The sequence below is a fragment of the Ammospiza caudacuta genome, chromosome 5 (genome assembly GCF_027887145.1).
Source record: "Ammospiza caudacuta isolate bAmmCau1 chromosome 5, bAmmCau1.pri, whole genome shotgun sequence".
NCBI classification, from domain to species: domain Eukaryota; kingdom Metazoa; phylum Chordata; class Aves; order Passeriformes; family Passerellidae; genus Ammospiza; species Ammospiza caudacuta.
The window spans coordinates 10,126,715-10,149,605 of NC_080597.1; the positions used below are offsets into that span (position 1 = coordinate 10,126,715).

Below are 22,891 nucleotides of genomic sequence, written 5' to 3' on the forward strand. Positions count from 1 at the left end.
TGCCATCTATTGTGTACGGGGAAAAATACAGATACCACATGTAGGACTTGCCTAATTTCTCCTTAAGATGGGAGAAACACACTTTCTAAATTATATTACCAAGCCAAGATATAGCCAAAGCTCATTAAATCACTGTGATTGTTTATAAAATACAGCAGGTATGTTTATTTCTGTGTATTGCAACTACTGCCAGGCCTCATCATGCCAGCACTGCTTGTGTCTGCAGGTGTGACCATATGGGCACTGGCACTCACAAAAACGCAGTGAAAGACAGACCCAGCTCTGACAGTCTTTAGTCAAAGCTACAGAGATTTTATACATTAAAGCCTATTGCTACTTGCCCACATTTCACCCAAATAAATGGATATTAACTCATCTTCCAAGGAAACAAACATCATCCCTTCTTAAAATACAAGGACCATGATGCCTTTCACTGTTTCTTAGAGGAGAGCAGCTCTTCCAGCCTCTTCCAGAGACAACATTTCCAGTGGACATTGTAAACCATTGGGAACCAACCTGACACCCTCTGCAGTCTTCAAAGAGATGCTCTAAAGCCTGAAGGCTTGTGAAAATGTGGTCAATATTAACACTAAGACTGCATTTACAGAGGAGTTTAAAACACCAAGCTCTTGAACCTCTTTACAAAATTCATGCTGGAATGTCCAAAATTCACTGATGTGTTGCCATAGTCCCTCTAATTAGCTTGGAAGTTTTGCTACCAGTATTAAGATCAAGAAATAAATGCCTTGCCATCAAGATTATTGTACTACTGTCAAACAGATGTTGCTGTCACAGTTAAGGCAGTATGCAAACTGAGCAGGCCAGAAATTAAAGTTTAGTTTGCCTTATGAGAAAATTATGAGGTCATCTCTAGCTTAGTGCACACTGGAAGGCAAAGCAGAGCAAGAACAGTGTCCTAAGAAAAAGGGGGTTTTAGGTATTTTGAGTTGGTAGAGTTTCATCCTTACACGATCTGGAACTGTGACAGAGACCACAACAGTGGTATATCTGCAGATATACCACAACAGTGGTATTTCATCTGCAGATCAAGCTGCAGAACCTAGAAAAATCCCATTTTGCACTTCTGGAAGGAGTACAATGATTTAGCATAACCACTAAAAATAACAGCAAGTATCATGTGATTTACTGGAGTTTATGCAAAAGGAATTTCTCAATCACTCCTGATGGGCTGACAAATAGAGAACATCATGCAGAGTAGATGATGAAAATACTTCTAGCATAGCTTCCAACAAAAAAAACAGCTATTTCTTGTTGCTAAGAAATATAAAAATATAGAAAAAAGGACCCATAGCAAAGCAACAGAAATGTGCTGTGACATTATCTGTGCTAACCTCTAGAGATCACTTGCCTGTAAATCTTAAAATGTAGTATTTAACAAGAGTCAGCCACAGCTAAATAATACCTTGCTAGAATATTATTTTGGCAATTGCTTGCAACTTGTCAACTCACATTTCAGCTGAAAAAAATAGTTGACTGAAAATCTGCTTGGAACCAGAGAATAATCAAAATGTATTCAACAGTTGTTCACTGCACAAATAAAATGTGCAGTACTTCTATCTGCATGTCAATGCAAGTTGAGGTCTGTTAGGTCTAACAGATTTAATAAAAGGTGCATTATTGGTGCATTCTTTTGGTCATGAATATAACTCATATTAAAATGTATCACAATAAAGCTCAGGAAAATGGGAAGGATTTAATTCAGTACTTGAATTTACCTCCTGACTTTAGGGACTAAGGTGATCTTCATTCAGCCACTTTCTCTGAATTTTTTTTTCTTCCCTTCAGGATACTGTAAGCACTGTAAAGGCTGGCTATCATTTAAAAAAACAACTTCTTGCCTCTTATACTTTATGAAAGCTAAGAATAAAAAGCAATAAAAGAATTAATACACAATGCACTAGGAAATATGGTCTTTTCTTAACAGAGCCTTGAAAATAACATGATGTCACTTTTTGTGGTAGATACACATTTCCTTTATGATCTTCAGTTGAAGGAATGTGTGTCCCTTACAGGATACCAAATCAGCAAGACATAAGATCCTTCCTTTAGTCAGTAATAGATTTGATTTTTAATTTGGTTTTAGCTATAAACCTCTGCAAGTAACCTGAATACATTGGAAAGCAAATCTTCCAGTGAAGAACAAACACTTTTTCTGGAAGAATTTATAAACAAGACATCAACTCTTAAAGTTGTGAAACAGCTGAATTTAATAGTTTAAAACACACATTAAAAGAAATATTAACAGATTACTAATTTTAAAACATCACTCTCCAAACACACATTAGTTAGTGGATGTTAGCAACTGAAAATCATCAGTATTTCTGCATAAATTGTGATAGAGTGTGGAAAATGTCATTTTCAGAGAACGTAATTCACAACCAAGTGGTTAATGCACTGAATGGAGGTGGTGAATCAGTACATGAAGGAACATTTTGCCTGCAGATACTTGTAACATCTGACTTCTCAATTAGTTCCTTTCCATGTCTTTCATTACAGAAGAAAGTCTATAGCAGCAAATATCTTCATTCCAGATGCTCTCCAGGTTTGTTTTTAAATTTACTTTTATGTATCTAATACTAATACATTTATTTCTAAGTACCTAAAAACTACTGCCTCTTCTTATTTTCCATTCATTCCCAATACTTTTTTTGACACCTTCTTCACTCCATTGTAGATTAAACCACAGGCTGGAAAATTCTGCTTTATATTAACAAAATTGCAATAAGATTTCTGTTTATTACATCATGCTTAAATGTAAATTTACTTTCTATTTCCACTTCCATCTTTTGTTTCCTGTGGCCATCAGTGCATAAAAGGGAAAAAGGGGTGGATTTTTACAACATGTACTGCAGTGATGATTAGAAAACATTTTTCAAGCAATATAGTTTAAATTTCTCTTAGGATTTGCATTTGCATTGCAGTGCCCAGTATCAGAAATATGTAGCATAGTGTTGCCATCTACTAAAATTTCTTTAAAAAAAGGTGTTCATTCTTGCTCTCACCATCTTCTCCAGCCCTTTGCAACTTAACAGTGTAGGAATTCAGTCCCAGTGATTTCCATTGCCTTTACACTTCTCTCTTTGCAAAATGTACTTTCTTGAGTTTAAAACTAATGCCACTGATCACACTAAAGCAAATTAAAAAGTACAGATATGTCCAAAATGGAAGAGCTGAGGAGATCAAGTCCTTGGGTGATTTTCTGGTGTTTCTAAATATTGCTTTTATTACAGTATTTTTAATATACCAAACCATATAAAAATTACAAAATATTGCAAAAAATTGGAAGGAACCTTGCTCCGAGTTTTTAAAATCTTTTAGTGGTTGCTGGTGCAGAGTTAAGGGCATGGGCTCTTAACACAACCTCATCAATCCTTGTGCATCTTTTACTTTTTCTATAAGTGAAAAGAAACCTAGAATATTCATAGATATAAAATATTGTTCTTTCACTATCACAATTCTTCATGTATTTCTGTTGATATCCTTACAGAAAATCTCTAAAAGAAAAATAAAGGAAGATCAGCTTAAAATAAAGAAAAATAAAGGAAGATAATTTAATTTTACAGTTCTATGATACAAAGTACAGGAGATGAAACAAAGCAAAATCTTATTTTTCTTTGAGTGTGGCAGGACTTTTTTACTGAATTCATAATTTGGTTTTCTCTGAGCACTGATTATGACAAAAAGACAACAGAATCTAAATCTTTCTGTTATTGTCAAACACTAACATTGGATTAATTTCATAGCCTGTAATTTAAAATAGCCACAATTCCATTTTGTTTAATTTCGTCACTTTCTCTTATTTTCATAATATTTATATTTAGTAAAAGTTTTTTATGTCTCTGTAGCAGAATACTCAACTAAGGATTGTTGATAAATATGCTGAGAATTACTGCATTGTCCTGCAAGTCTCTGTCTCCAAGGGAAAAGTCGGACCTTTGATGAAAGAGATGTCATCATATAGGTAGATATCAGAGAGTGATGGACTGGCAATAAATACCTCCCCCCAGAAATATTGCATTAAGTGATACAGACATTTTGGAATAGTTCTTCAATAATTCTATCAGTTATAGAAGGCAATTATAAACCTTTAAGATCATGTGTTGTGTAATTTGGAACATTTTTTTTTCTGAAAGAAGTGGTTTTTTCTGGTGAACCTAGCTTATTTTATTTTATTATTTTTTAATTTTTGTTTTTAATTAAGGAGAAGCCCTATAGCCATGGTCTATTTAGTACTAAGTCAAAACTAAACAGACACGGAAATGTTTGCTGTTGGTTAGCAAAATATATGTTAACTCTAAATCCAGCTACTCAAACCAAGAGGGTTTTGTGTCAATACTTTTCCAAAAATTATTTCATTTTTTTTTGCACTGTGAGGAAACATAGAGCAAAATGTGTAATACATCAATGATTGGATTATTATATAAAATCCCTTAGGCAGAAAGAAATTAAGTTTTAGTTGCATCATTTATTTTGTTATTATGTCACCTTTAGAGGGCCTCTTTCTACAAAAAGAGTGGTAATAATTGACTGCTATTAATTTTCAAGATCAAACACATCGAACTATTAAACTGAATTTTTATGTTTAATAATCAAGGGGGAGAATATTCCTTATGTAGACAGAGATCATTTCTGTGCTTGGTAACCTTTGTTTCTGTATAGCTTTGATGCATCTATCTAGGTAAAGAATGGTAATTTTCTATTACATTGTTATATAATTCACAGCACTTAGCCACAGCTAAAATATGTAGATACCAACCTGAAAATCTCTAATGAATGTTAAAAAGAAGAAGATGAAACCAAAGGCCACTGTCCACTCACAGATTGCACTCATAAAATGGTAAGTATAATCCTGATGGAATGAGATAGATAACAAATTGTCAGATTAAACAGCTAAATAAAATAAAGGTGAAATGATATAGACATTTCCTTCTGTTAATTCAACAAGTAAGATTTATGACTGGTCATCTCTCTTGTATAAAATTAAATTCACATTTTGTTTTTATAGAATGGTGAGTAAATTTATCAAGGTGCATGTGTTACATTGTCTTGTGCAGTACCATTGAAGGCAGTAGAAGAAAACCACAATTAGCACAGGATCAAAACAGAGGTTGAATGTAATATAAACCTGAAAACATGCAGTTGTTGCATTAAGATTACTGATGTGCCCATGCTCCACTCTGAGCCACTGAGCTCAGTAATTCTGACCAAGTCCTTACCGTGTTTTGAAATAGAGAGCCACCCTTAATGACAGTTCCTGACAAGACTTTTGTTTTTAAGACTGTCACTGAAAACCTGTGTCAATTGACACAAACAGAAAGCAAAGTGTTTCTTAACATGCCATCACCTAAGATGCCATCTGTTTCAGTAAAATTATTTTTTCATCTTTGCATCACATAAAAACCCACAAAACCCTCAAAGATATGACTAAGATTGTCTAATTTGCAAAGATTTATCTCACAGCTGCCTTGCCACTGTTTGATTGTAGTACATTTGCTAAGTGTGATATTATTAAGCTCTTCGAGCAGGATATACTCTCTGCATTATTTACCTTTTTTTTTTTAATACCTCCTTTTAGCAAAATTTGCCCAAAAAGAAAAATTAGTTTTCATAGTTTCATTCTGAAAACATAGAAATGGATTCAAATACCTAAAATTAACTTTAGGATATTTTATGTCAGAGTCCAAATATTTGTGACAGTATCAAAGATTATTTAATAAAGAATAATAAAAAAGCTGAGAAAAAAACCTCAAAAACTACAGAATTAAATTGGTCCACTTATTGTTTCATGTGAAAAGTTAATTTTCAAGAAAATTGACTATAAAAGGAAGTAGAACTAATTACCAGATTTTTTTTTTGTAGTCTTTTTCTACGGGAAACTCTCAAGTTGCTGGTCAAAATGAAAGTCTAACTCTTTCAAGATTGATCACCTATGACAAATTTTCTCACCCACACCGCAGACATCTTCCTAATGAAGAAGTGACTGGAAACCAGCATTGCACAGATTTGTTCATGATAATGTGGTATTTGAAGTCTCTGACATGTTTGTAGTGCTTTAAGATAAATATAACAGCATTCCCCAAATAATATCACACAAGGTAAGTTGGCTACCTAGTAAGATTTTACCTTTTCACCTGGAGTCCAATCAATTTTTGTCATGGAAATTTTTGAAGCAAACACAATCACTGGGAAAAACAGTGTAAAGGAAACTATGCAATATTAGTGAGTAAAAATGAAAATGTCTGCTTAAAAAAAAAAAAAAAAAAAAAAAAAAAAACCAAAAAAAACCAAAAAAAACAAAACCAAGACCATTTTCCCCTTCTGTAGCACAGGAGACCCTGAACAGCCAGAATATCAAATCAAGGTATTAAGAACATAATTAAATTAATCACCTTATTACAAGGCAGGTGGTAATAGCAATCAAAACACATTTCTGCACGAATTAAGGTTTCTGTAGGTTCTTAAAAAGTATAGACAGTAAGGGAGACACTCCAAACTTAGGTTTCACATGATTCTTTGAAAAACACTGGGACATTGGTTTTAAATATGCCACTGAAATAAGAGATAAAGCTTTTTAGAAGCTCCCAAAACTTATCTTTATGCTATTGATGGTGTCTCAAAATGCTGTATTATACACATTAGAGAGCCCTAAGTAAAGAGTGTGACCTCGTTTTTACTTTTTATCAGCAATGATTTAACTTGAAAGGAAAGCCATGAACACATAAAGGGAGAACCACAAAGGATACTGGGAATGAAAGCAATGCATGATATGGCAGAAATGGCCATCCTTATGTGGCACACAAAGTAAGTGTTCCATCGTGGGCAGGACTTGTAGGAGATTATAGACTGAAGTGTGATGTACACAACACCCGAGCCAAAGGCCACCAGAGCTCCTATGTCATGGACACTGGGAACAGCCAGCTCCTGGAAAGGCAATCAGCACAATGGTTAGCTGCTATGACCTGAAGAAACTGGCAGGTAGTGCACATGAATGTAAATTTTCTGCACGACACACTGATTAGAGGAACTAGACTGAGTACCAAGGGAATAATTTCTAATTCCAGCTTTGCTCTGGTCTCCTGACTTGAAACATCACCTGACCTTGAGCAAATCTCACATCCTCTTCATGTTTCAGTTATTCTATTGGCAAATAGGGATCAGAATGTACTGTTCACTAGTTGTGCATATACAGGGAAAAGACTGAAGGCTTGCAAGCCACCATTTCCAGCTTCTTGGGCAATTAAGGACGCTTGAAAATCTGCTAGATCAGATGCTTATTAGCTAGATTAGATCCTTATTATGCTCAGAACCCTTTCTACAAACTGCCCTTAACATGGAAAGCAGGCTCAAAGCAGAGGAAATAGAAATTAGGTGAGGAAGGATTTTATGGACTGGCAAAGAGACACAACAGAGATTAGATAAGAACCAGTGTTATAACTGTCAAGGAATCCCTTTGGAAACATTAGGATCAAAGTTTCTGCATCCCATCCATCATCTTCCTTTTAGGAAGGAGCTGCCTAAAAGGAAGACTACTGAAAACACAAAGCACTGACACAACTTTTGAGATATTCTATAGAAGCAACATACAGAGACTACACCATTCAAAAAATTATTTTGCATTCCTGATTTGTCTTCTCCCTGTTGAAGCTGAATTTGGTTTCTATTTCAGTCAGGCATCATCCAACAATTTTTTTGTGCCACATATAAATCTTATCAATAAGAACAGGGATATTTTAAAGTAAAATATGATTAGAATAGACTACAGTACCTGTGGTGTTTGCAATCCACACACACTGCCTGGATGCAAAGCTAAAAAGGGCAAGTTACATCTTAAGACAGAGAGGTTTTTTTGTCTGAAAATGCCATTTCCATTACATGTAAAACTGTACTGGCTGTTGAAGGCCCAACAATTTTTATTTTCAATTTCTGTATATGTCATCATGTCACTATATAAGCACAATTGTATTTAAAAAAATGTTCCAAGGTAGACCATCCTTTAAAAGAAATAATGCAGCTGTTTCCACAGATTTTAAGGCAGCATCTCAAGCCTCCTGCCAATTAAATTTAACTTGATTCTAGGCTGAAGTTTTCAGTGCAATTGCCCTAATATTTGTGTCAGAATCTACCTTATTATACTTCCTCACTAGAAAAGGTGAAATGAATAATTTATTTTGGTATTTTTTCTCCGTATTGAATTTTCTTTCAGACATTGAGTGGGGGAACTTTGGTTTGTAATGACATCCTTACTTCTGGCAAAGTAAGCAGTAGTTCTACATGTCCCTATCAAAAGATAAAACATGTTGTTATGCCATTTCCTACAGACTCAGAAGTTTAACAGGCTGACATTGTGCCCAATTTTCTAACCTGTCAGATAAGATTAATTTATTTTGTAGAAAATTCTCCTGGTGAGTATGCCATCATTCAGCAAAAAATGCTGATGCTTTTGTTAGTCTGATTTATTCTGCCCTACCCGATTATAAGCAAACTAAACTTGGAATAGCAAAGTTTTTTACATTCAAGTTTTCACAGAAAAAAATTTACAGCAGAAAAATCCATATAGTACAGACCTGTTACAAGACAAGCACACAGAAAACTCCTTAATGGCATAACTGCACAAGCAAAAACTCTTGTATAGGAGGAAACAAGTCTCTTCCTGAAAACTATTGAAAAAGGCAAGAACAAGAAAGGCATTCTTATTCCATTTTTCAAGGGTCCACATGGGGATAATGTTAATCACTGTTATCTAGTTGAAATTTTTAATGGCAAAGCAATCTTATTTTATTTTCATTTTTGTTATGAAATTTATGGTCATACCTGAAAAGTTGCAACTATGCCCATTCCAGTGCAGCCCATCAATCCCACACATAATGTAAACATATTGCATGAAGACCTAACAAAGTGTGATGATTCATTTTGCTTCTCTATTAATAAATATCTGATGTACATTGTAATTGAAGCTGAAAAAAACAAAACAAAAAAAAAGTTATGTTCAATGTTCACATACTGATTACATTTTAACAAACTTTTCCTGTAACACAGGACATGCAGAACAAAATTATAAACATAATACAATAAATAATACCATCTTTCAGTCTGCTGGAATGAAAAAGTTAATTCAGATGAACTTTCAGGTGGAACTTCATTATTTTTGTCTTAAAATTGCATATTATTTCTATCTAGAACTGAATGCACATCAGTTCAAGAAAAGCACAAATTTAAATCCCATTCTCCTGGGTGTTTTGGGCACAGAGGCATTGCCATTCCACATTAGGAACAGATGTTACAGGGAGATAAGAACCATAAGCTGCAAGTGGGAGGCCTTATTCTGCTCTGAGATGCAGTCTTGTGCCAGAACTACATCTCCTTCTGATGGATGGTCTGAAGAATTAATTCGTTTTTGTAGAGTCACTGCATAAAATGCAGCTCACTCCTGGCAAACACCGGTACTGAATTAGGAAATCATGGAGTTTTTTTGGGATATAATAAACTGTAGACTGAATTCCCCAGTTCCATAACACAGAACACAGTTTCAGCCCATCTACAGTTGGAAAAAGAAATCAGGTAACTTTGCCCAGGCACTGTGAGGTTACATTAAACACTACAAGACTGTGACTGAACGAGGCTCTTATGAAAGGTAAAATATGTTTACTTTGCCTTAAGGCCATCATACAGAGATACACAGCTCTTGATCCTCCATCCTCTGAAAGGTAATAGAAAATGCCAAACTTCCTGATTCACATCAGTTATTTTGTAGAGAAGGAGGCACATTGAGGAGAAAACCAGGTGTTGCTTCAACACGGTTCTTCCCTTTACTGCAGCATCTCAGAACCTGAAGCTTCCCCACATCAGAGTTTTTGAAGAGTAATTATGCCATCTTTGCTCCACTTTTATTTCCAGTGTGCTGACTACTTTGATAAGGTGCTCTGAAGAGACACAAGTGCCTCTGAGCCTGCACTAACTGCTCCTAAGGACCCAACACTCCAGGTATTACTTACATCCATCTGATATTACCATTTGACTGTGGAGAAGTTTTTCTGCAGAATACTAAATACAGTTCTGTAATTAAAGCAGGCACTAATTTTTCACTAATTCTCATTTCTTCATTCTGTTCAACCCAAATACCTTATACATACCTAGAAGTGCTGAAATATTAATCATAAAACCAAAGACACCGCTCTCAGGAGGTTTAGTTCCAGTGTCACTAAAGCAGGAAGAGAGACAAATTAAAAGTTAATTGAGACCTGTGAAACATAAATGAGACAATTGAAATCCCATGATAAGTAGAACCTCTTCTGTGTGCATAAGGTAATTCACCTTCTGCTGCACCATTTGTAGTAGAGAATCCCTCTTTTCAAAAAGAAAGCATATTTTAAGAGTATATGCATTGAATTGTATTTCTTCTTTTTCTGTATGCAATATGCAAAGATGTGACAGACCTGTACTTTGCTCATGAATGACATAAATAACATTTCAGAATTAATGTTTCTTTTATCTGCTGAATTAACACTGTGGTAGAGTAAAATATATCTAATGGCAGTCACTATCTTAAGATGTGAGAGAATTTGGTATAATTTCTTTAAAAGGACTTGACCCTATGAGAGAAATTGTGTTCCATGCCCAGGAATGTTCCTAGGAACTGTTTAATTTACTAATGTAGATACAGCTTAAGAGTACTCTATCTCCAAGGTGTTGTAAGTCTCTTCTGATGAAACACTTCACCCTTACAGGGAATAATTAGAAGTTCACTGGGGCAGAAAGAGGGAGCATGAGTGTGAGAATATCTACAGAATTCATATACATATCTAGATGCATGTCTATATATATGAAAGACATAATGTACACAAAACACTTGTTTTGTAGAGAATGGAACACCTTCACCATAGAGTCCTTTCCCCTCCTTTCCCTACATAAGTGCAAACACCCAGCCCAGAGAATGCCCTTTCTTCACAGAATGGACATACTCCTGGGAGTATGTGAGCTCAAGCAGAACTCTTCTATGGAAGGTGAGTGCTCTGTTGAAAGAACAGTACTATAATCTTGCCACCTCTTTTTACTATTTTTTCTTCTCTGATGTTCATTTTTTTCTTGTTTAACATAAAACCAGTTGATATGTATTTGATCAAGTTGTGTTGGTCAAGCCAATGGAAAACATCTAATTCTTCAATCTTTACATAATTTGAGTGTGGGCTAAGTTTTCAGTTACTGGGCAGTACCAAGAGGCAGGATAGTGTGTTTGAACAGAGACACCCAAAAACTCTGCTATCAGATATGTTGTGACCGTGTTCACAGGGGTCCCAGGATGAGGGAAGAGACGAGGATCTGACTCCATGTTTCAGAAGGCTTGATTTATTATTTTATGATATATATTATACTAAAACTATACCAAAAGAATAGAAGAAAAGATTTCATCAGAAAGCTAGCTAAGAATAGAAAAGAAAGAATGATGACAAAAGCTTGTGGGTTGGACTCTCTGTCCGAGCCAGCTGACTGTGATTGGCCATTAATTAGAAACAACCACACGAAACCAATCACAGACGCACCTGTTGCATTCCACAGCAGCAGATAATCATTGTTTACCTTTTGTTCCTGAGGCCTCACAGCTTCTCAGGAGGAAAAATCTTAAGGAAAGGATTTGCATAAAAGATGTCTGTGACAATATATGAACACATGAGGGTTTTAGCTAATGCCAAAGCTTAGTGGACACTGAGCAAGGATTCTGAGAACCAAACTTTCTCCTGGAGTGGGAGTGTCAATCTGCTGGAGGGTAGGAAGGCTCTGCAGAGGGACCTGGACAGGGCGGATTGATGGGCCAAGATGAGTGGAAGGAGGTTCAGCAAGACCAAGGCCTGGATCCAACACTTTGGCCCCAACAATGTCCAGCAGAAAAAAACCTGGAGGTGCTGTTTGTCAGCAGCTGAAAATGAGCCAGGGTGTGCCCAGGTGGCCAAGAAGGCCAGTGGCATCTTGGCTTGTGTCAGCCACAGCGTGGCCAGCAGGAGCAGGGCAGCGACGGTCCCTCTGTTCTTGGCTCTGGTGAGGCCACAGCTCAAGTGCTGCTGTGAGTTTGGGCCCCTCACTGCAAGGAAGACATTGAGGGGCTGGGGTGTGTCCAGAGAAGGGCAGCAGAGCTGGGGAAGGGTCTGGGGCACAAGTCTGATAAGGAGCAGTGGAGGGAGATGGGGGTGTTTAGCCTGGAAGGAGGCTGTAGCCATGTGGGGGTTGGCCTCTGGGTAACAAGCAATAGGACAAGAGGAAATGGCCTCAAGTTCTGCAAGATTTAAAGTGGATGTTAGGAAAAATTTCCCCACAGATGGGGTGGTTAGACACTGGAATGGACAGCCCAGAGAGGTGGTGGAGTCACCATCCCTGGAAATGCTAAAGAAACGCCTGGACTTAGGGCCATGGTCTGGTTGACATGGTGTTCAGTCACAGGTTGGAATCAGTACCTCAGGGGTCTTTTCCAGCCTTTGTTGATTCTGTGATTCTGTGTATAATGAGACAAGTAGGTACTAGCTAGGGCTATTTTTTATGTCATTTAATAAGATGAATACTCTTCATTCCAGCAGTGAGGCTGGATTAGGTTTCAGCACTAAGATTCTGAAGCTACCACTGAGTACAGCCAAAATGACCTCAGCATGAATGCTCTCCACACGCAAAAGAGAAAGCACTCTCTACTTTAGCAATCACTCTCAAGGATTTTGGTAATTTTGTGAAGTTCAGGACAGAAGAGTATGACCATCTCAAATGACTTGATTATTTTAGAAATTCGTATTTGCTCTCCAACCCCTTCTATGTTATAGAAGGATTTGTTTAACAAAAGTTGCTAAGATGATTTATCAGAAACAGGAGGAAGCTTAGGATAAAAGTAGGATTTGATGGAAAGCTGATGGAAAAAAAATAGAGAAAATTCATATATTTCTTTTTACTAGATTGGTTCCAAATTCTCAGACAACAAAAGTTTGAACCAAGCTTTTCAACAAGTTTTTACAACTTGTCAGGCATTGGGAATCCCTATTCACCTCAATTTTCTTGTTGTAATGTTTTCTGAAGACTTGCTCCAGCTGGTAGTCTGTATTAATCTTGTTTCTCTTTGATAGTGAAATTGATGAAAACAGTAAACTGTGTCTTATTGTTTGTTTGTTTGTTTGACACACCTGAAAATCATCTTAATTTGTGTTTCATTTAGCCCATTTTTTAACCTTGAACTTCATCTTTTCCTTTTGTTTCTGGTGTTTTTATTAACAGGACAAAGGAGCACATTTAAAATGTGAGCCACTTGTGACAATCTTCAAGGACTTTTTCAAATCAGAAACCACTCTGTGGTAAGCACAGGACTGTAATCACTTCAAAGCTTTTGAAGGGCTTTAGGTGAGCAGAGAATGGAATTGGCACACACATAGAAAGCCATTTGGAGTTCTTGGAACACATTGTAGGAGCAAACCAAATAACCTGAAATTGCACTGAGCTCCATTTTTTAACAAAGTATTTTCTCAAGATAAAGGCTTATAGGTGATTTTTGCTGTTGGGGATTTTTAAACTCAACAATCTTAGATTATGTTGTAAAGAAAATTCATACCAGGAATATTATATCACAATCTATTTACAAAGTACTGCACTGGACTTTTAAGGACACAATCTTCTTAATGCTATATTTTGCATTTTAAAAGCTAAATGAATACTTGGATTCATATTAATTTTTCTTGAAGTCTGCTGCTTTGAAAAAAAAATATTAGCAAAAAAAGTATCAGTGACAGTCCCCACATTTTTATGAAAAATTAAAAAGGAAATTGCATATTTGAAACAAAAATGTGCTCACTTATTTGAGCTGATGCATAGGTGAGCTTAACCTCCATGGAAAAGATGAGGAACCCTGTATGAAAATGACAGCATTTGTGTCCCAATCTCAAGCGGAAAAATTTTAAAAATGAACAGTCTTCTCAAGAGTAGAAAGACAAGAAGGTGAAGGAGACAAGGAATAAATATTTTAGGCCCAAAAGGCTCCTCATAATTGAATTTTCTTCAGAGCCATCATAAACTATTTCTCTTCAAACTGAAGTCCCAAATTTTTAAAATAGGAAGATTCTATTCCACCTACAGGGATTCTGATTTCTCCAGAGGTACCAACTGGCAGCAAATACTTTCAGGAAAATTTCCTTTACTCTTTCACTGGGAATTCAAACAAGCAAACAGCCATCCCAGTACATCCAAATTAGTTTGGATTTTGAGCAGTGTGAGTAACAGGACTAATTTTGGCACAACCTCATCATCTTTTAGGACTCAGCTGCTAGAAAACACAAAATCATATTCATTTTATCTACCAGGAATTGTATTTATATGGTTTGTTTGATGGGACATTAGCACAGCCTCAAAGACAAATTTAGGTGTGGTCTCTCCCTGTAACAGCTGCTACATTGTAAGCAAATAAAATTAATGTTACTTCAAGGCATGCACAGAGTACTTGGGGAATGAGTGTAAGAATTACAGAAATGTTGAACTCAAGTATGTCAGTATTCTTCTCCTTTGTGTAACTGGAATTTCCCCATACGAGCTCTATTTAATTTTTATACTTCATTTTAAGATATTGCACAACTGAAAGGTTGCAACATTCTTCCTCTTTTTTAAACACTCTTAGTTTTACTAAATCACATTCTCAATCACATGATTCATATTCTTAGGCTAAAGCAATGACCTGCAAATTAAGAATATGAATATGGTATGACTATTATCCTGAGTACCTAGAAGAAAACCTTGTATTATTCCCAAATGCATCTTCTATGAAGTTCTTATGCTTAGACCCCATGCCTTTAGAATTGTTGCAGGTGCTTCACCAATAGTCAACATATATTCTTAGTCCAAATGTGGTGTTAAAAGGATGTAACATAAACAAGACTTTTAAAAAGCTTTACCAGTAAATGCAGAGGCACTGAGTGGGAATCACTGGTGCAGCCTCTTATGTCTTTGCTTTGTTTAGGTTTTTTAGGGCATATGGACTTTTATGGTGATTCCATAGCTAAAGGATAAGAACAATGTTTAATGGGAGCTATTCCATTAAGTTGATATAACTGTGGCAGCTGTGATACATTCCCTAGAGTTTTAGAGTTGTGACTTAAAGGTTTGGTCCCTCCCTTTTAGAAAGAATGACACAATTAAGATACCTGGGCTGTCAAAAACTTAACTCCAAACAAAACTATACATAAAAAACCACATCCCGCTCTCTCATATATTTTATTCTATGACATGGCTTCAACATAAGAAGCATAATTTGTCAAATTTCTTGCTACAGGATCTCTAAATATTTCTGAACACAAACCATGTATAATTATGTCAAATGATTAATTTTTGTTAGCTAATACTGGATAAATTGCACTGATCACAAGCACTTTTGTGTTAGTAAAGCTTTGTGTGCAATCAAGGATGAGCAGTAGGGTATTTGTTCAAGTACAAGAACAAGGCTTTCCAAGAGCTTTCCAGATTTGTGCAGAGAGTCTTAAAAAGTTTTGTTAATATAAACATGAAGCCCAGCTTTCTCTGGCTCAATTTCAATGACGCTCAGCTATCTTGTGGGTTGTGGTGTCATTTTCTCTTGCCTATGATGACAAACCCTAATTTTCAATCACATTTTCTTCTATGTGCCAATCAGGTTAGCAGTCTTCTGAAATTCTTTATGCCCAAAAAGTCCTTCAAGGAATTATGTCTAGATGCTTTTTTGTCACAGACATCTTTTATGGAAATTCCTTTCCTTAGGATTTTTTCTCCTGAGAATCTGAGAGGCCTCAGGAACAAAATGCAAACATTGATTATCTGCTGCTGTGGAATCCAACAGGTGCATCTGCGATTGGTCTCATGTGGTTGTTTCTAATTAATGGCCAATCACAGTCAGCTGTGTCAGACTCTGTCCAAGACACAAACCTTTCTTATTCATTCTTGCTTTTTCTATTCTTAGTTAGCCTTCTGATGAAATCCTTTCTTCTATTCTTTTGGTATAGTTTTAACATAATATGTATCACAAAATAATAAATCAAGCCTTCTGAAACATGGAGTCAACATTCTCATCTCCTTCCCTCATCCTCTGACCCCTGTGAACATGGTCACACATCTTGAAAGATGTATTTTATAACCTTGTTTAGATCTTCTGGTAAGAAGGATATATTTTATAACCTTGTTTAGATCTTCCAATAGAATCAGAGACACTCTTGGATTTCTGGTTAACCTTCAATCTATTGAGAGATAAATACTAACATTTTCATAGTTTAGATTTAAATGTTAACATAAGCTATGCATAAAGAATTATTTACACATAATTGCACTTCAATGGAAAAGGTTAGAGAAAAAAGGATGCCAGGCATCTCTTGGGAAGTCTTTAAAACCCATTGGTCCTATAATAAATATAAAAAATGCATGTTTGTGGGGATGTGTTTACTGCAAAAGCCATCACAGGGCTTTGAGTCCAGTCACCGTCTGGTGCACTTTGGCCTAGTTCTGGACTTATACAAACAAAATTACACTTCCACCACGTAATTGTAAACTTTTTCTAGCATCAGGCCTGCACTGGCTGCAGCAGAAAACTTCCATGTCCTTTCTTTCCATGGTGTCTCCAGCGTCTGTGTCCTGTGGCTGCTGGAGCTGCCAGAGATGTGATGGGTGCCGGGGGTGCCCAGCGTGTCCCTCTGTCACACGGAGGCCCCTGGGGACCCCAGTTTCCCTCCGGGGAGCCCCTCAGGCCACCTCCCAGGGTCTCACACACGCACGAACCCCGCAGCTCCCCCGCCTCACCTGATGTAGGGCACCAAGGGCTCGACGTGGCCCGCCAGCACGGCGATCACATAGGAGATGATGAAGGCGGCCGAGGACCAGCAGACGAGCAGGGCGGGCACGAAAGCCACGCCGGGCATGCAGCACAAGAGCATCGCCCCCGGGGCCGGGGCAGCGGGGCTGCGCTCACGGCCGGGCACCGGGGACTGCCTGCCCCCGCCGGCCCGGGGATGCCCCGCCGCGACAGGCGCTGCCTTCCCTTCGCTTTCGCTTCTCCGCGGCGCTCCCCGCCCCCAGGAACAGCCGCGGCCCCTCCGCCTGTCCCCGCTGCGCGATCCGCGGAGTTTGTGGCCGCAGAACTTTCCCCGTGTCCCGGTGCTGCGGCTCTCGCACCGCACACGCCCCGTCCGGGCAGGGAGGCGGGCGGTGAGATGCTGCCCGCACGGCTCACCGACTGCTTGTGCCTCCAGTTTTCTTTAAAAGGGCTAAAAATGGGTCCATTGGGCTCTTTGCAGCTCATATTATATGTGCTGCAAAGTGCATATTATACGGCTCTACGCAGATATTTACTATATGTATTTTGATGTATTGATTAGTAGTACTAACTACTAATGTAGTGCTGTATTAACATCTTGACAATATGATAAATGTAGTCTTGTAGTTAAAAGGTAACTTTTGCAGTTAAAATAAGACCTCTGTAAGTGGGATATTTTTTTAAGAAAGCACCAGATAGCAGCCACAGGACACCTATATCTTTCAGAACAAAATAGTTTATTGCCCTCTTATCCGAAGAAACTAACGTCTTCCCACCTCGAAGGCGGTGTGAAGATTAAGAAGAAGAAGTTGACACTGACCAGATAGAATCCTGTGTTTGAGTACAACTTATATATCATGTATGGACTGCATGAAATTGCAACAGGCTATTGTTTCTAAGGGTTAATCCTCTGTTAAGGGGTGTCCTTTTTCGGGTTCACGCTGCCCAGAAAAAAGTACCCAGACGTCAGTAACTCTTTGTCTCTATTGTCTCATATTGTCCTAATTCAATTTGTCCAAATTATTATTACTCCAATTGTATTACTATTTTTATAACCACTTTATTACTATTAAACTTTTAAAACTTTAAAAACAAGTGATTGGCGTTTTTCACACCGGCACAGAAACCAAGTCAGAAACTGTGCAAGTCCCATTCCAGAGTCCTGCACACACCTCACCCGGCTTGGACTTTCATTTCAAACACTTAATGTAGCCTTGATCTCGAAATTTCCCCTGAAATTCACTTCTCACATGCTTAGAGGGAACCATAGTTTAATTCAAAATCATGCTGTGTTCAGCATTTTCACTTTTGTTTAGCCTGAAGCCACGGACATTCTGCCAGGGGTGTTTCTGTTTCCTTTGATTGTTTGCAGTTATCAGCCCTCCAAACCAACATCCAAACTCGAGGTCATGAGTTTGTTCTGCTACAAAGATGTGTGTGTGCATGCTCTGCCCCTCTCCCTGAGCATGTATTGAGGGCTTTGCCTTCAGTGCACATTCCCTGTGCTGGATGCACACAAGGTGAGTATTTGCCATGCTTTGAAGGCTTTGGGAATGGAGATAGAAATTACATAAAAGGACCGGGGATAGTATATCTTAATACAAGTACAGAAAAGTAATTAAAAAATTATTCAACCCCTAAGACTGGAGGTAGCTGATGCCCTTCTTCTTGCCAGTAGCAAGTTGCTCATACTCTCAACATACAAATTGAGCATAACAGTTCACACCATGCCCCAAATTCATACTTCACATTTCCACAGCTAATCTGCCTTCTAGTAAATCTGAGTGACAGAAATTACTGACTGAAAAACAGGGATATTTCTCTTTATGTTAAAGGTGCAAAAATAATGGAAGGGAGATAATGTTTGAGCTGTCTTAATATGCTGGTTTAAAAAATTCTATGTAATCGTGCCTCAATATCAGGTATCTTCATGTTTTTTCCTCTTGAAACAGAAAATTAAAGAAATAATATACAGAAATGAAATCTAGTCTCTCTGGTAAATAAATGGCAGAAACATATTGATGGTAATTATATTTATAGCAGTAGAATTTTAATTTTTAGTATATCAGTAATTTAGTGTTTTTGTTTGGTCCCTTGCAAAAATAAGACGGAATTCACTTTATTTTACTGCATCAACATTTAAGTCACACTGTTGGAAAAATGTTCCATCCACAGTTCTGCAAGTTCCTTGTACTACCTTTAGTTTTGTAAGTAGTAAATAAATTACTCTAAAGTGTGAGTTGAGTATTTACATTATTCACATGACTTTTTGAAATGCCTGAACGCTATTTGGAGTGAAAGAAATGGACACGTTTGGCTCAAGCAGGTGGCAATTGACTGTTTGGTGATCACTAGCAAAGGCTCTCGTTGCTATGTAAACAATTATTGCAGCTCACTTGATGTTTCATTTTCTTTATAATTTTATTATAAAATTTGAGCAGTGATCTGTAATAATTTTTAAATGATGCATTTTTAACAATGCATCATTTTTTAAAGAAGCATGTTCTTTAAAGATCATTAGAAGCTGCACAGAGTAACAAATACAGGTTACTCATGAACTTGGGGAGAGTAATTTTATTTACTGGACTTGAGAACACTAGTGTGCTATTTCAAAGAAAGTCTATGTATTTTAATTCCTTTTGTTTTCAATAAGTCATATTAAAACCCTAGGAGTATAGAAACAAAAAATAACTAATAATGGATTTTAGTACAGCTTCATGGGATTATTGTGGATGGAAAATAAGATATGAGTCATCAGTGTGCACTTGCAGTCCAGAAAACCAGATTTATCCTGGATATGAAAGCATGGGAAACACGACCAGAAGGCTGAGGAGGATGCTCTGCTCTGGAGAGACCTCACCTGGAACACTGCATCCAGCTCTGAGGTCTCTTGCACAGGACATGGACCTGCTGCAGTGGGTCCAAGGAGGGCCACAGAAATGATCAGAGGGATGGAGCACCTCTCCTTGTTGAAGAAAGGCCAAGAGAGCTCAGGTTGTTCAGTCTGGAGGAGAAAAGGCTCCAGGGACAACACATTGCATCTTTTCATTATTTAAATGGGGCTTAGAAGAATGACTGCTAGAGACTTTTTACCAAGACCTGTAGTGATAGCACAAGGGGAAATGGCTTTAAACAAAAGAGGGTAGGTTTAGATTACATATTAGGAAAGAAGTCTTTGTTCTGAGGATCATGAGACACTGTGACAGGTTAGCCAGGGAAATTGTGGATGCCCTGTTAAAGGCCAGCCTGGATGGGGCTGTGAGCAATCTTGTCTAATGGGAGGTGTCCCTGCCCATGGGAGTGGGGTTGAAACTAGGACATCTTTATGGTCCTTTCTGAACCACACCCTGCTATGATTCTATGATTCTGTGGTTTAACACAACGATCAGACTACTTCAAATTAGAATTATTAGAAAAATAAATATGTCAAGGTGTGCAAATAATAACACATCCATGTCAGTGATTTGAAAATACATGAAGGTAAGGAAATAATAAAGGAAGAAATCTACAATAGCCTATGCTGCTGGTTCTTTTATCTCCTCTTTTCTCCTCTTTACTCAAAATATGGTTTCCATAGATTTTATATTTATTATATATGAATATTCTTTATAATACATGCATTTTCCAAACTCATTCATCATGGAATTACCTGTAACATGAAAGACCCAGTTAGAAGGATCTCCTTCCCCAAACATATTGGTTTTTAATATTTCTGCATGTTTTTTCCATTGAACCTGTACAGAATAGTTACAGTAGCATTTACTTCCCTGATTTGGGAAAGAACCTGCTGGAAGATGGAAGGATGGAAGAACAAGTGAGACAAGAAAATGGTAAGCAGTAAAAGTTTGGAATGAGAGTAAGAGAGATGCAGTTCAGCTACTTCCTGAGATCTGTTGCTGCACACAATCACTATGGAAAAAAGCAGTCAATCTGTGAATGTAATGCCTAAATTCTTTTACTAAGAACTGGTTAATAACTGGTTTATTAACACAGGTTGCACCAGAAATACATTTACAGAAGGAATCAAATACACTACCTGTAACTTCTTCAGATTACTGTGTGAAGAGTTCAAGCCGGTTTGTGGTATCTCTTCACTTCCTCTTTGGTCATGTGCCAGCATCTGTAACCTTCCTTCAGTAACAAAAGCATGTGTAAACTATTTTCACTTCTGACAGGAAGTTTGGAGCAGCAATAGTAACAATCCACAACTTCTGTGAAGTCTTAACACTGTGAGGCATTCCTGGCACGGTGCTAATATTTCTAAAAGGTAATGGCATTTAGTTATAAGGCAGTTTTCAGATGTTACTGTTTAAGAGATGGTTTATTTTGCTCCATTTATTTTGCTCCATTTATTTTGGGTCCCCCCTGTAGATAGCTAGATTATATCTAAATGTCTAACAAAAATTCAGGAAAAAGATGTCTTAGCTGTCAAAAATATTGGACAAGTCAAAAGCTGACAGATCCCTTAAGAATGAAGAGAGGTAACTACTGGGTTGAAATTGTGTAATTTCATCTCTCAAAAAAACTCAAACCAAACCAAATTAAAAACACAAAAACCAAAAACAAAAACAAAACCAACACCTCAAACCCAAAACCAAACAAAACAAAAAAACAACCAACCAACCAAAAAAAAACCCCCAAACCCCAAAAACAAGCAAGTAAATAAAAATACCCCACAAAGAGCTACTATGCACACATATACACACACACATACACAAAAACAAACAAACAAAAAAAACAAACTAAAAAGGCCCAAAAAACCAAAAATAAATAGAAGTAATGTCTTGCAATAGAGATGAAGTATGAAAAGGTTTATTCCAGAATTTCTAGAGAAAATTCGCTCTCAAAATGTATTTTTTTTTTTACTACTCCACTCTGTATTTTCAGTTAATTCTTGGGTGACTTTTTTTTTCAAATAAAATGTTTATTGGGAGAAATCTTTGTTTCCAGAATGCATGAGCTGTAGACTGACAAGGGCTATAAAGAGCAAGAGAGAGACTGTTTAGCTGCAGATGAACCATTCTCCAGTGGCTTTGTTGTCCCTCATTTTAAATGAGGTAGTGAACATGCTGAAGCAGTTAGTAGGAGAACTTGGCTCTGGCATTTTGAGAACTTTGGCAGTACATTTTTGTAGAAGCACATTTTTAGTGAAAAGTAAATCATTCAAAGTGAAATGGGAGCTTTTTATGTGGCCTTGTCATCTGAAAGAAATACCTTTGCAGTTTTCTTAGTGGTACACAGTGGCTGGCAGTAAGTTGCTTGCTGAAGATTAGGAGAAAGTAATGATGAAATCAGACTCTAAATAGAGAGAATTTGATCAATCCTAGGAAAAGCTATCAAAAATATTTTTTTTTTCTCAACTTCAGAAGTGGCTAATGATGTTGAGAAAAAATGTCCTGGAAATGGGGAGTACTCACTCCTGAAAAATCAGATTCTACTTCCATATGTTAATATTGATTTGCCAGCACAATTTAGGGGTGTTGGTTTGTCTACCTTTACTGCAACATATTGTTAAATATAGGGCACTCAATTATTTCTTATTATTCCCAGTATGCCCTGCTTTGCACATTGCTGGATGTATTCCTGGTTGCTTCTTTCATGAGTTTCCTCTTTCTGTGTCTGGCCACAGAGGGAGCTGCTACGTGTGCTCCAGGGGAATATTGTGAAATCTGTTTGTGTTGAAACTGCTTGATTCCAGCTGATACATACAAGCAGACATACCTAGTAAAATGTAGTTTTACAAAACATAAACATTGTGTTCAATTTTGTCTTTTCAGTTTTTACAAACTGTTCTTTCCATCCTTTCTTGGCCTTTGTCCATGTCCTTCATAGTTCTTCAAAAGGGTGGTGGTGCATAGCAAATTTGTTATGGCCACAAATAATATGAAAAAAAGGCAGAATTGTTCTTTTTCAGTAAAAATGCAGTGAAATCAGTACCATGAGGCATAAACAAATGCTCAGCTTTGTAGCTGGCAATGAGCACCGTAATAACCTGTGGAGTACCACTTCTTATTTGTTTGAGGAACTTTGGATTGAGCAACAATCCAGTCCCAGAGGAAAGATCATGAACCATACCTGTGTCTTGTC

At 37.2% G+C, this 22,891-nt stretch overlaps 1 protein-coding gene across 1 annotated transcript; it reads right to left on the minus strand.

Annotated features, from left to right (window-relative positions):
* Window positions 1-2,210: 2,210 nt before the first annotated feature.
* Window positions 2,211-17,035, minus strand: DRAM1 (DNA damage regulated autophagy modulator 1). Its single transcript, XM_058805344.1, has 7 exons — window positions 16,792-17,035; window positions 10,152-10,219; window positions 8,833-8,975; window positions 6,765-6,942; window positions 6,145-6,203; window positions 4,778-4,870; window positions 2,211-3,515 (listed from the first exon to the last, which is right to left on the minus strand). The coding sequence occupies exons 1-7, from the start codon at window positions 16,923-16,925 to the stop codon at window positions 3,471-3,473; spliced, it is 720 nt and encodes a 239-aa protein (XP_058661327.1). The 5' UTR covers window positions 16,926-17,035; the 3' UTR covers window positions 2,211-3,470.
* Between the last annotated feature and the right edge of the window lie 5,856 nt (window positions 17,036-22,891).